Here is a 14,885-nt window from a genome sequence, read left to right on the forward strand (position 1 = left end):
CCATGTTTAGTCTCTAGAGCAAAGTTTCCGGCATCCCCCCCCCCCCAATACTTCTCTTTCAACCCATGCACGGTACTAAGTACTATAGGTTTTGATACCTTTCGTGTTTGGGGTTTTCATAAAAAAAAAAAAAGACGGGTAGCTGGATGGCTTCAGGGCAAGAGGCAGAGGGTTGTGATAAATGGTTATTCCTCAGATTGGGTTGATGTAAGAAGTAGGGTTCCCCAAGGATCGGTATTAGGACCACTGTTTTTGGCTTTCATAAATGACATTGATGAATGGATAGAGGGCGTGATGTCTAAATTTTCAATGATGTAAAGATTGGTAGAGTTGTTAATGATCGCCGCCAAGCAAAGGTTCTCCAGAATGATCTAGACTTCACGGATGGTCAAAAAATGGCAGCTATGCCATTTTTTTTGACCAGCAAAGTGTAAGTTATTGCACCTGGGAAACAGTAACCAAAAAAGAATTTATACACTTGGCGGAGTTGAACTAAAGCCGGTAGTGGAAGAAAGGGACTTGAGTGTTACGATACGGTTAGACTTTAAGTTCTCTGAGCAATTGTATACAGGCTTCAAAGAAAACCCATGATGTCCTATCGATGATGTGTCGAACAATCTCTAGTTAGAGAAAAGGACGTCATAATCCCATTGTATAAGGCTATTGTAAGACCACACTTGGAATCCTATATTCAGGAATACTGAGAGGCATAAGCCAAAATGAATGAGGACGAAATTTTCACGGTCATAAATGATTCTAGAACTAGGGGCCATAATTTCAAGTTACGGGAGATGTTTAGACTGGATTGTCAATTTTAGCCAGCGAGTTATAAATTACTGGAATAAGTTGCCTACATGGGTGGTAGAGGCTGACAGTTCGGAGAAATTCAAAGGTCAACTGGAGATAGGGTTATGGAACTCGTCAATTTTCTATCTTGTGAAATACGAATAAGATCAGCGCGTTGCCTACTTCAGGGGGCGCCTCATCTTATTTAATCCTACTTACAGCTGATGAGCTTTCTGAATTTTTATATTATGTTACTCTCTCAAAGAATAAATAAATATTGGAGTAGATATTTTAAATTTAATACATTAATTTGAAGAATTAAGTTGATTCGTAGTCACTACGCAATTACCTACGGGATGAGGGAAACGCTTAGGTTGTCCATTTCCTTTTCTCTTATTTATTAATATATTTTTTATTTTCTTATTTTATTGTTATTTTATTACTGTTTATTAATTTTTATTATTTTATTCAATTAATTTTTTGTTTTTTGGATGGTGCGGCATAAGCCATAGGCTTCCTTGCACCATGTGGCCATTACTAATACTAAAAAATAACTGGAATGAATTTGATCCTAAAATTTTTCCATCCAGTACTTGGCGCCGTTTAGCCACTTCTATTATGTGATCGTTTAAAGTAGATCTTACCTGATGAATGGAAGAAATGCAGGAAGTTCGCCACGAGCTACTGCGATGACGTAAGGTACTATTATACCAATCAAAGTAAATATTCCGACCATCAATGGAAAAAGCACCGTCTTCGTAAACTCCATAGAAACTTGTGTTAGGGGAGTGTCCATGACTGACGCTGAAAATATAAAATCAATTACAATGCTTATTAATATTAAAATAACATACGTAAAACTACTTTCGTGATTCTGTTGAAGGCGTGAGGATTAATTAATGTAAGTATTAGTGGTTATGGAACGATAAGGGAACTCGTCAATTTTCTATCTTGTCAAATATGAATAAGACCAGCGCGTTGCCTACTTCAGGGGGCGCCTCATCGTATTTAATCCTACTCACTCACAGCCGATGAGCTTTTTTGAATTTTTCTATTATGTTACTGTCTTAAAGAGTAAAGAAATATGGGAGTTGATATTTTAATTTCAAAATACATTAATTTGAAGTATTAAGTTGATTCTTAGTCACTGTGCAATGGTAGCTCATTGGATGGCCGTTGGCAGAAGAGTAACAGGTTTGTCGAAAGCTGAGTTTACGCTAGTGTAGTGTTAAGTGTGGAGCGAAGTTGGAAAGTGACTGCATAGATGCAGCAAAATTAACAGAATTTAACGGCATCTTTAATGTAATGGGTTCATAGTGGCATAGTATTAAAATGGGTTCATTAATATTGTCTATTAAAGCCGTGGGTTGCAGAAAAATTATAATACAATATCACTGGAATCGTTTTGGTGTTGGTGGAGAGGGAACGCCAATTACTCGTTTATGTACGCCAATTACTCGTTTATGTACGAACGCAGTAAGTCATCTTACTGCCCTGGCTTGAGGTTGCTGCAGCCATGAAATTAAATGTCGAGAATGGCAATTTCAAAGTTATGGCAACAACTTTAAGACAAGTATTTAGAAGGCAAATTTCTGGATCGGCCTAGAGTTTGAACGTCTTAGGATAATTGCTAAATCTTCGTAATAGAGGAAGGTGGCAGCCACGCATCTCCTTACAAATGAGATGCATGGCTGCCATCCTTTTTTTTTTTTTTTCCCAAACCAATATTTGGGGAAAAAAGGGACGAACGCCAAACGGCAATTCATGAGGATATGGTTACAACAGTATGGGTGGATGCCTCTTCATATTTGGTTAAGAAGTGTGGAACAGAATTTAAAAGGAGGGAGAGTATGGAAGATAACCCATTCTATGAAAGATCTGCACGTCATTCACTTCAGAAGTTTAAAATGTGCAATTTGGTGATGAGTGATGGGCAAATGATACGATCGGTACATTGCCAATGTCTTGGGCATCTCATCTGAACGTATTTATACCACATAATGAAAGAGGTGTCATCACGATAGGTCCCAACCAACGTTGGTGACAGCAGATCAAAATCGCACGACATTTGTCAAGTGAACATTTGCACCGTTTTCAAGCAAATCTAGCAAATTTTCTTGCAAGGTTTGTTTCCATGGATGAGACGTGGATAAAGTGATTTCATCACTTTCAATCAGAGACAAAGGAGCTGTCCAAAAACAGTGGAAATATAGCTCTTCTATCCCTCCAAATAAAGCCAAGTCGTTCTTGCTGCTAGCAAGGAATCGACTTTTCTTTTCAATAACATAAAAAAGCTTGATGTAAAAAATCTAATTATATTAAGGAGGCAGCAAAGGAGGTAAGCAAACATTTAGTCACAATTATGGCTTAGGATTTGGATTCATGGGGAGGTACTTATGGACTGGAGGTGTGCAAAATGTATCCTATCCCCAATTTGCAAAGAGGATAAAAGAAAGTGACATGAGTAATTAGAGCTGTTAGCTTAACTTCTGTTTCAAGAAAAAAAAAGTGGATCTTTAGTTAAAGAAATAATGCGGGACCGTCTACACAGCAGTGGAATTATACTGCAGTCACAGCATGGATTTAAAGGGCAATCTTGTCGGACCGAATCTGGTTACTATGATTCGGTAACAAAAGAACGGGATGTAAAAAATAATTTTGACATGATATACTTGGATTTCGGGAATGCTTTTGACACCGTTACACATAAAATACTGTTTAAAAATTGGAGGAGTGTGGAACGAAGTGTAGATTACTACTCTGAATAAAGGGATAGTTGAGTGGAAGAAGACAGTGGTTATTAAGGGACACTGCTCTTCATAGACTATGAAGAGACATTTTATTAGTGGAGTACCCCAGGATTCAGTGCCGCGCCCATTATTGTTTTCTGTATTTATTATTGATTGATGAAAATATATCAGCCTTAATGTCCAAGTTTCCAGTTTATGCAAAGGTTGGCAGGGTGTTCAATAAAAGTAGTTGAGGGAAAGCTACTGCAACAAGATCTAAAAAAAAAAAAAAAAAAAAAAATAGGCAAATGGGCTGAGAAATAGAACAGTTTGACAATGACAAATGTAAGGTACTACACTACATATGAATAGCAGTAATCCCAGATTAATGTACCAACTGTGTGGTAGTGCACTCGAGTAAATGGAATATGAAAAAAGACTGCACAAATACCTGGGGCAATTGTGCAGTCAGATGTGAAGTTTTAAGGATCATTGCTGCCAGGATAGCTTATGGGGTTTTGTTTGTGATATACACGAACTTTATTAGCAGGGAGGTGATTATTCCATTGTACAAGGCAATGGGAAGGCCGCAGCTTGAGTACTACGTAAGGTCCGGAGGCTTCATTTTAGAAAGGACGTAGATCTGATGGAAGTGGTGTGATTGAAGGGAAACGAAACTTGTGAAGGTAAAAAAAAGGGAGAGGGAGGGGTGATCTTACCAAAAAAGGCTTCAGTTCTGAAAATTGCAGCGTCTGTAGGTTAGGCACTTGCGAGATGATCTGATTGAGGTATTCAGGATTTAAATGGCTTGAACGGTTCAGTCTTGATGGCGTTCTTTCTTAGACTGCGCATGTGATGGGGCACAGAATCAAGATTAGGAATGATGGCTGTGGGACAGATGTGCGGAAGTTTTTCCTTTCAGGTGGTTCATTGTTGAAACAAATTTCCATCCATTGTTGTGGAAAGGGTTTTTTGAATAAATTCAAAAAGCCCTTTGAGCAGGTGTTTTTTTTTTTTTTGTCTGATCTTTATAAGCTTTTCTTTCATCGTATGCTACTATTACTGCTACTAATAATTATAAACAACGAAAACTTAGTACATTATTTCTGTGTCTCCTATTTTGTTAAAAGAATGAAATTATTTCAATCTGCAGTTGTTATTAGCAACATTATGTTTTCATTTGTGGAAATAATAGCAACAGCCATACAGTGTTGTTTGTAATCAACAGCTGAAATTGCGTGCGAAGTAACTGTTTTCCACCCCAGAATTTATTTTTTAAAATTAATTGTTTTGAACGTTATTTCTTTTGTCACTATTTCCAAGAGTTAGCAGACACGTTACGGTCCTTTTTTTAGGAGAACAACAGGAACGAGAAATATCAGAACCAATAGTACTTAGTACTGTGCATGGGGTGAAGGTTGAAGACGAAAGGAGATACTTGGTGACATTAGACTTAATTTCTGTAGATTGGTAAGTTGTAGCAGAAAACACAAATTGAATGAATAAACGAGGAAGAAAGGGTGATTCTGCGAGTTTAAATTTAGACAGTAAAAGGATGTTGACTAGTTGCAGCACGTGTTCGGACTGTTTTGAAAGAGAGAGAGAGCGGGACTTATAGAAGTCAATTCAGAAGAACAGTGATCATGGAATTATTTATAGAAGAGGCATTCAGCAAAAGCACAACGTCTATGACACAAAGTGGAGAGACTTTGTTAGAGATGAGTCATTAATTAACCTAATTGCCCTCTTTTGAATGGAATCTAGAAGCCTGAGAGGTTTTGGGGGCACCGTCACCAATGTGGGAACGATATTCTACAGTAGTGCGGATTTGCGATTTGTACATGGTGAATATCTGCTTGTAAGAAAAGTAACGCCGACTGCGAAAGAAAATCCAGTTTTTTAGATGCAGCGGAAGCAGAATTTGTAATGTGCTTATGCCAAGAGAGATTAGAGGTCAGGGTAATTCCCAACAGGTATATGATCTTGCCTAGAAATCAAAGTGTCATCGAAGATAAGCATAGGAAAAGGAATCCGTTTTGCGGAATATGAGACAGGACTGACTTTTAGAAGGATTGAAATCAACTAAGTTTTATTTGCTCCCCTAGAGATCAACATTTAAGGAATTATTATTGATATCCGAGAAGTCGAAGCTGTTTGTGCAGAACAAGGTTTCTCAAACTGGAAGGTGGAATGCAATGTGCTATCATCAGAAAAACTATGGATAGAAATTTCTGGTCAATGGAAGGCGGCCATTAATATACAAAATGAAAAGAGTGGGAGAAAGAACCGAACATTGGGGAACAAGCATTAGTGAAGTTAGATGACAGAGTCATCTATTATTGCCCTCAGTGAGCGCTCAGAGAACTGGCTACCCAATTAAAAAAAAAAAAAAAAAAACAGTTGGAAAACCATAAGATGGAAGCTTATTGAGAAGACCTTTATGCCCGACACGATAAGAAGACTTTGAAGTATTGAGTGGGTTTCACCAAACCTCTCAGTTGAATTTGTCCCGGCCAACAAGCTGACATATCACCAATTAATTTACACTGATGGAATCCATACTGGTGAACATTGATCAGATGGAAGGTTTCTAGATAGTTTGAGTTTCCGGTGAATTGATTTCTCCATTACTTTAGAAAGAGAAGTGAAATGGGACGATAATTGGTTGAAGAGATTTGTCACCTTGGCTGGATATGAGAATTTCCAAGCAGCAGGGGAAACACCTTTTAAAATAAAGTGAAAAAGCCGATACAGAACAGGATTAAGTTCAGGAGTACAGGTTTTGAGAAAAAGTGAAGAAAAGCCATCAGGATTTAGGAGCTTTCTTAGTATCAAGATTGTTCATAATCCTTCTAACATCCTCTTGAAGGAACACCACAGGAGACATTGAATGGGGAATGTATTGGGAAAGATAGGATGTGGTTTACCAAGATCATCAATATACGAGTTAGAAGACAAGTAGGATGTATGCAGATCAGCTTTATCTTTGGCTGAAATGGCAAAGATACCATCGGTTTTGACAGATATGGGAGTAGAAATGGGCAAAAGTTGCGGCTAATAGCTATGGTAAAAGAGAAGAATGTTCGACTATCATTTGGACAACAAGCAAGTTTCCTATTCTTAGCCGGTTTGAACTGATTAATAACTGCTTTACAACTGTTGTGAGCTTTGTTGTAGGAGAAAATGTTGTTGTTATTTGGTTTTTAGGAGCATTAGCAACTAAGGCCATATAAGGATATGCGGTGGTCATTCCCTGACCTTTCCGCATTCTCCGTATTTGGTGGTCACGGGCTCTAACCCCGGTATAATCAAGAAGCGTGTGCTACTCACTGTTGCTCCTTCCCACCTGAGGAGAAAATGAATCTGGAGATTTGGATACAAGCCAATTGTGCTATGCAACTTTCTTATCTTAGCAGATTTATTGGAAAACAGAGGTTTAGATAAAGGACGAGATTATAAACTGGAGTGCGGAATAAAGGAATTTGAAGCTTCAATGCGCGAGGCATAATTATGATATGGGTTTAAATTAACTATATAATATTGGTGTAGGTACACCATAGTTTACACATAAACACCGATATTACATAGTTAATTTAAACCCATATTATGCCTCGCGCATTGAATCTTCAAATACTGCATCATTCTGTACACCATTTGGCATTTCTTATTGTGGAACCACATTGCAACTGTGATGGCATGTTTGCATTATCAGGGTACCTGCTCACCACCGATGATAGGCCAACAGCTTTGAAACGGTGACCGTCTGTGTGTTGGTATCTACAGAATAAATAACAGTAGTCTTCTCTACTAGAGAAGCGTTACTTATTCGAAGTAGTGCAATCCTGGTATCTCGTTGTGAAGGTAGCCACAATGAGATACAATTAAAAATGATGCTTTCGCATTACGTACGTAGTTTAATTTATGGTGTGTCTATACCGATATTATATAGTTATTTTAAACCTATATCATTATGCCTCGCTCATTGAATCTTCAAATATTGTATCGTTTTGCATTCTAGTAATGCTAAAAAATAGGTCGAGAAAGCAAACAAGAGGACTTCATTGGAGAAGAGCCCAAGTTGTGAACTGAGGTGCCTAGAGGAACACTCATCTCGACGGCCGACCGGGCTAGCCGAGTGGGTAAAGTACCTGCCTGGCAACCCAAAGGTCGCGGGTTCGATTCCCGCCTCGGGCTTGGATCAAAGTACTGCAAAAACCTTGGGAGGTGCAATATGGCCACAGAAGCCGATGCACCAACAACTACCAAATCAAAAATCAAATCAACTCATCTCGACTATGTACTTATACGGAATGTTTCCGAGATACAGATCAAGCTTGTTGGCTGCATGGTTAGGATTGTTTGGTATTATGTTAGGTAAATTAATCTGAGCGAGGTCATTAGTAATTGCGAAATTCTCAGTATCTCGATCAGATGGGTCCGTGTGATTAGAAAATGGAAGCCAGCTGCTGGAGTTGTGTACATTAAAATCACCAAGGAAATTTATATAGCTTGCTTTTTAACATAGGTGCTTTTACCTATCTAAAGACGTCACATACAACCATTGTTCGTTTGTTATTTGCTTCAAATAAAATCGTTTTACATTCATTTCAGAAGTATCGGTAATGCTTTTAAACTGAACCCAGGATGGGGAACAACTTTCTTATTGAGAAAACAGCAGTTGATTAGGCAAAAATTAAATTTAGAATTCGCAAATTCTAAACTGTAATACTTATCCAAATTTAACATCAAATTCAAAAATTTCAGACCAAATATTCCAAAAATTGTAGAAAGAGAAATAGCCTAAACCTAAAAACAAGTGAGACCGGGGCGTTTTAATTGAACATATATACGTATAACCTTCCCCAAATTGTTCTTAGAGGCTAACATAATACTTTTATTTATATATATAAATATTTTGCATATCTGTAGTATTTTACAAGAACATAACATCTGAAGGTGGTATACGGACAAATGAAAATCGCTTTCATACAAGTCTACTTACCCAGCGAGTCTTTCACAGGAAAATGAAAGTGTTGGCGGTAGTGAACGATTTGCGGATGAGGCAGTTAATAGAGCAAAACATTCGTGTCACTTGGATATTTACCTTCGGGACAAAGTAGTAACAAAACTGTTTCTAAAGTTATTTGCAAACTTGGATATTAGAAATCGTCATTGAAGCCGAAACAGGAAGAAGATGCCAACCGTTTGACCTTCTTGAGTAATAGTTACCTTCGATTCATTACTGTCCTTTCTCTCTGACCTACAGCTTTGAATTCCGATGGACCGGTTTCTAAATGAATCGCTTCGACAGCTCAGAGAGGAAGCTATATTGATGAAGAACGCCATCGCAATATCAAATATATTTACGTATAATACTTAAATCATTTTGTTGCGATCTACGTTGCCTCTGACCTGGATAAAAGGAAAGTGCCCCGTAGATAAGTTTCTCCGAATACAAAACTGTAAGGAAAGAAACTGATTGTATTGCAATAAATAAAATATGAGTTTGCTCTTTATATAGTTACTAATAGTGGCTAATTACGCTTATAAGCATCCGCAAAAAAAAAATTCCCACATCACTTGTCCATTCTCTAATAGTTTGTAGAATTCTTCCTTAAATTTATTAAGTGTCCACTTTCACAACACCGGATGGAAGGTGTTCCGACAATCAACCATCCTCCGTCTGTTTGGCCAATTACAAGTATTATCTGTAGAAGTACAGATAAATCCAGAAGTGAAAGTGGGTCATGCTTGTGCAATAGAAATATACAGAAGGTTAAGAGTATACAGCCATCTTTTATTTGAAACTACTTAAAGGAATACTAGCAGGAATCACAAAGTAGTATCCTGAAATTTGGTCCCGTGGGTGGGCCTGGGTTTTTTCTTCCTTTTTATCTCCATTTCATTTATTTTTAAGACAAATTTGGACAATGAGGAAGTTTTCTGAAAATAGCTGGTAATTCCAGCTGATAGATTTTTGCTACAAAATAACATCTTGATAGCAATTGCTTTGCTAGCATTCTAGTACGTGATCATATGGTTGTTTAAAAAAAGTCAGAGTATACGCTTTACAGGACGGAATTAGCTGATTATTTATAGTTCCTTGAAATGTCTATATTTTCATCTTAGAATGTACGCAATGTTTAAATTATCAACAATTTGGCGCGAGTAGGCATTTCTTCCACATCAGGAGAGATGATCAAAATAATGCAAGCTCAGCAGGGAATTTTGTCAGTGTATCAGACACAGGGACAAGTCTAGGCCTCGATGATGCTGAACAAAAGCACGGATATTCAAGGATTTAATTTCCAGAGGTTCCAAGTAAATTGATTACGACTGCTAATTGATGCAAGAAAGCGGACTTTTTTCCCTGCACATGCCGAAAAAATGGAAAGATTTCAATTTCTCATAATTTAAGTAATAGCTTAAAAAGTGACTATCCAATTCCATTTTGAATTTTACTAACCCCTGGCTCCACCACCGTGGCAGTAATTTATTTCATTGATATGCAAGTATATGTATGTAAGTATATTTTGTCTAAAATAGGGATGTCTAAACCGTGGGAAGCCTGCACGTCTTCACATTGTGCGCCCGCAGACATGTAGGCAGCCTTCAAGTGTTTTGCCTCCTGGGAGTTTAGCGTGCCAAAATATATAATTTCGCAATGAGTTTTGGCACTATACGTTTTTAATAATATTCCATCCTTGGATATTGTGTTTTTCATGTTTTCTGCATCTTCCTAAGAATTTAGCAATATTATTATGACCATATAATGGGAATTTTATTAGTATTATGTAATAATTGGTGGATTCGTATTTAGGATTAAATGTTAGAGGAAAAAACTGAATAGATAATAATGTAGATAAAGAAAAAATTAATTCTTTCTTAAAAATGCATAATTATCGGTAAGGAATTGTTCTCGCGGCCCCTCGCTTGGCGCGGCAACCCATACTGAGCCACAATCTTCATTATATACTAGTCAAGATAGATTGGGTGCTTCTGGTCTAACTGGACAAAGAGTACTTTCTTATCCGCATATTTACACTGTGGTAAATTTCATATCTGACCGTATCATAACCAAAACATGGTCATTCACGGATTTTTTTAATCCTGAGTCACTTAAGGAAAATTTATATTTTTTGCACTTTGGATGTATCCCGGATGATCCAACCACAGTGAAAGAGTTGAAAGCTGATACAATTTACACGATTCAATATTTTTAGCAATGCAGTTTCATTTCATCAGTTTCTGAAATGTTGGAAACTGGAATCGTGGGTGTATAGTATGTCTGATGAATGAAGCGGTGTTAGTTGTCAAAAGGCATAGGGGATTTACCCCCAAACTCCGCGTTTGTGTAACACAGAACTTCGTGCAGCCCAGAGTTGCTAAAATTGTTTGTGTAGTGTCGTGTTATTTCTCTGGCTCTTAGTGGAACTCCTGTTGCCCACCCAGCGCTACAAGGAGGCAGGCCAGGCAGGGATCCACAGTACTCTGGCAGGTCCTGCCTTCTAATTTTTTAAAATTTCAGTAATAAAAATAAGTTAGTTGCAGGTTTGAGACTGAACAGAGGAGGAAAAGTAGAAATAAGGGGACGAAAGAGAAGGCATTCCCTGAGTTAAATGGAGACAGGACTCCATCAGGCGAAAGGAGGGGAAGGGGTGAAATTGTGAGTTTCAGGGTGCACTGACAGATCGCCTTTCGGTTGTTTTGTTGGAAGTTAATCTATTCACACGTCTGAGGACATGAGACAACTGTCACTGTCCAGTGAAAGGTCTGTTCTGGTTGTATGAGTCAAGTCCAGGTATGTCAACGTTAGGTCAGTCGACTCTGTGAGAACGTTTCACATGGTCGTGACAATTGTCTCCAGACGAGCCTCAGTTATGGGGGAGCGTTTTTCTCATTTCGATTAAATCTTGTGCAAACCTTGTGAAGGCATAAAATTCCCTTACATCAGAAGGATATGATGCTCTTGACTGAGTGGCAAATAATGGATCTTAGTCATTAGTTGACACCTTAGATCTTCGTAAAGTTCACATCGGTACATGAGGTGGTCCTAGCTTTAGGGTTGACCACAGTGGTATAAAAGATCATCTGTAATGCCAAGGATGTTTAGTTTCTCCCGTATGGGTCCATGTCCCGTAAGCAGAAAAGTGATATGCAAGCCAGTGTGGCTTGCATATCACATTTTTAGATGGCACGCTATATTGTTTCGAGTTTCCTCTTATTGACTACAGTAATGGCTTTGTGGTACCAAGTAGTAGAGGCATAGTTAATGATTGGAATAAACGCTGCTTTGTACAGTAGGGAACTTGTACGGCGTTTCAGTCCCCAGTTTCTGCGCGTGATCTTATTAAACATGGCCACGTAGTTCCTGATCTTAGTTTGAATGTAGAAAAGATGAGGAGTGAAAGAAAGATTTCTATCAAGAATAATTCCCAAATACTCCATTTGTAATGTTAACCGAACCGTGGTCCCTTGCACTTTAATTTGGAAGGGCCTAGCAATATTGAGAGTTCCTTTGAGCAAGATCGAACTGGTCTTTGTTGGTGAAATTTGGTGCTATGTTGATTAGCCCATTCTTTCAGGGTGGGGAGGGCCCAGTTTGCCGTGATTTACAGTTGAAGCCGCGAGTCCGCTGCCAGAGTAAGAATCAAGTCATTGGCATATGCTTGACTGTACATTTTGGAGATCATAGTTAAGAAATTCGTCGAACACGAGGTTCCACATGAGGGACCCTGGAGGAGAACCCTCTGTGGACCTGTCTCGAAACCCGGCTAAAGTTTTCTGTGTGAGAGAGGAAATATTTCTGACTATAATTTACCTCAGTGAGAGAGCTTTTAATGCAGTCATATAAATTTCTGGGCGGAATTGGCTGTATGGAGTTTGCTGAGGACTCTTGGCCCTCAGAGTAAGTCAAACGCCCCGGCAAAGTCCACTAAGTTGATAATAAAAATATTTTTTTTCTATGGGATGTATTTAAAAAAATATCCATTTTTAAATACGTCTCCTCTCTTTTGGGCAGTCTGGATCCAGCGAATGGTCTTACTATTAATCCCACTTTCTTCCAGTTAATATAATTTTTCATATGGAACCCTATCAAAGGCTTTACTGCAGTCAAGTAAATAATGTAAAAGTTGTTTCTCACATCCAACTGCTTCATAACTTAATTCTGATTAACTAGATTGTTTCGGCTAAACCAGCTAAGTAAATGCGTATTCTGGAAAAGAGATTCGTCAGAAGTACAATGGAGTTGAGGGGGCAGGAGAAACGTAATCTAGTCAAAAATGTTTTTCATTTTAGATTTTGCAGTTAATTCGGAGCGGGACAATGAGCAGTAATTCATGCTGAGATACGGAGAAAAGATACCAATAAACTCTATGGATGACAAAGTGTGCCAACCTGCCACAGTTTCCAATTTAACGTTGGTAATGTTTCTGGGTCCTATTTCTAATTTTGCCACAACTGACTCCGAAATAGGCAGTCAAAAAAGATCGGACCTAAACTAAAGGAATAGGTCAATCCAGTCTACATTAGCGTGCCCCAGGTGGGAGTGATTTGATAAAATAATTATGTAGATGGATTGATAATGCTTGGTAATACTGCTCAGCACAATATGTATTCCGTATCCATTCATGTATTTCTTTAATCGAATTTAATTAGGTCTGATTGGCAGTATAAGGTTGCCTTTATTAAGTTAAAAATGGTGAAGAGTTTGCACACTTTTCTAAAGACTTAACACAATAAATTAATTTATACTTCAAGTTTTATTAGTGACTCTTTCATCTAAATTTAATTTCTATGTTCGAATAACATGATTGGATTGCTTTTCCAAAATAATAACAAAAAAAAAAAAAAAAAAAGAAATCGTGCATAATTCTGTTTTAACGTTCTCTCAGCAGGAGTTATATTTTTGTTTTACTTTAGTTTATTCTTAACCAGCATGGTTTTTCCTAGTTTAAGAGAACAATCAAGATTTTAATAACTCGTAATTTTACAGGATAATGATAATATTTAGTACTTCGGATGTTTCCTTCTATAAGTTAGTTGCTTTTATTCTCATTGTGGTGTACGCCAACTTCTTACAAAGAGGAAAACCAGTCTTCAACCGGTCCTTTGGAACTTAAGGAAAAATGATCCAACGTGAAATAATATGCCTTGATAATACTACATTTAGGGGATTTGTGGGGGGGGAAAGAAAAATAACCCACCATGTCAAGAGATCGACAATATCATTGTCGATATGAATGGTTTCAATTCTAATTCGACCATAATAGGAGGAATTTACCATGTTGTTGTTTTTTTTTTTTATTTCCTTCCAAGTGAAATAGTTATTTTACCCCGAAGGATATAGGGTTTTGCCTAGGGTTATTCTCACGCGGACAAAGCACACTTTATAATATACGTCGTTTGGGGGGGGGGGGGGGTCGTAGTTAGTCGAGATAAACGCATTAAAATTAACATAAATATTTGGAAAGATTCAAAAATTGCGAAGAATTGTCATTGCTGTGACTCAATTGAATTGAGCGCAAAGGCTTCTTTCATAAGTTATAAATTATTGAAGTACATACGTTTGGAAAAGCCAGCTGTTATTAGTACATGTAGCCAAAAAGTTTAAAGTTAATGTTGGCTATTGCGCGAAGTACATAACGGGCCTCTCTCTTTGTATTTGTGCGAGTATATATCCACATGAGAAATAAACTTAAAAAGCAACAAATCAATTATCACATAATAAATCGAAAAAAATTGAATAAAATAAAAAGATTTTTATTATTTTAAGTTTATAGTTTTCTTCAGATTATTGAAGGAATTTAATTACTTAAAGTCAACATTAAGGACTCCCTTGAAGAACTGAGGGCAGGGGTACTGTAAACGTTGTCCCTGTCTCGTAGGGCCTAGTAATAGTAGCGGAAAGCAATCCAGAATTTAATACAAAATGCTACAAACTTAATATTGCGAAAAACGCACCACAAATTGCCTTGTTCTTGAATTTCAAATAAACAGTTTGTTCGCTGAGTAGAATGCTGTCATTTACACGGCGATTAATCCTACACAGCTGTCATCTTCCCAACAAATATCTTAATCACTGTACTTATTGGGAATAGTTAAGATTTTGGAGTTTCCTAAAACAGATATTTCTAGTACACAGATATCCCTAATATTGAAACCACTCAAATTACAGACTTACTTGGTAGGAACTAACTGAAATTGCAGTTTGAGTTAGTTGCTACCATGTCCTAGATGACAATTATTAGAACAAATAAACTAACACAACCGCAAAAAATTATCGTCATAAAACTAATTCTCGTACAAACTTTACAACTTTTTTTTTTTACTTTATTTCGCTATGATCACCATCAATAACGACTACGA

At 37.5% G+C, this 14,885-nt stretch overlaps 1 protein-coding gene across 1 annotated transcript in view; it reads right to left on the minus strand.

Annotated features, from left to right (window-relative positions):
- LOC150077393 (DNA damage-regulated autophagy modulator protein 1-like) overlaps positions 1–14,885 on the minus strand; it is a 115,950-nt gene that overhangs the window by 59,948 nt on the left and 41,117 nt on the right. Inside the window, exon 2 of the mRNA XM_090386880.1 lies at positions 1,431–1,590. Within this exon, the coding sequence (XP_090243006.1) occupies positions 1,431–1,590 (160 nt within the window). The remainder of the gene's footprint in view (positions 1–1,430; positions 1,591–14,885) is intronic.

Source organism: Mastigoproctus giganteus, chromosome 12, assembly GCF_048544385.1.
Source record: "Mastigoproctus giganteus isolate SK-2022 chromosome 12, ASM4854438v1, whole genome shotgun sequence".
Lineage (NCBI taxonomy): Eukaryota > Metazoa > Arthropoda > Arachnida > Uropygi > Thelyphonidae > Mastigoproctus > Mastigoproctus giganteus.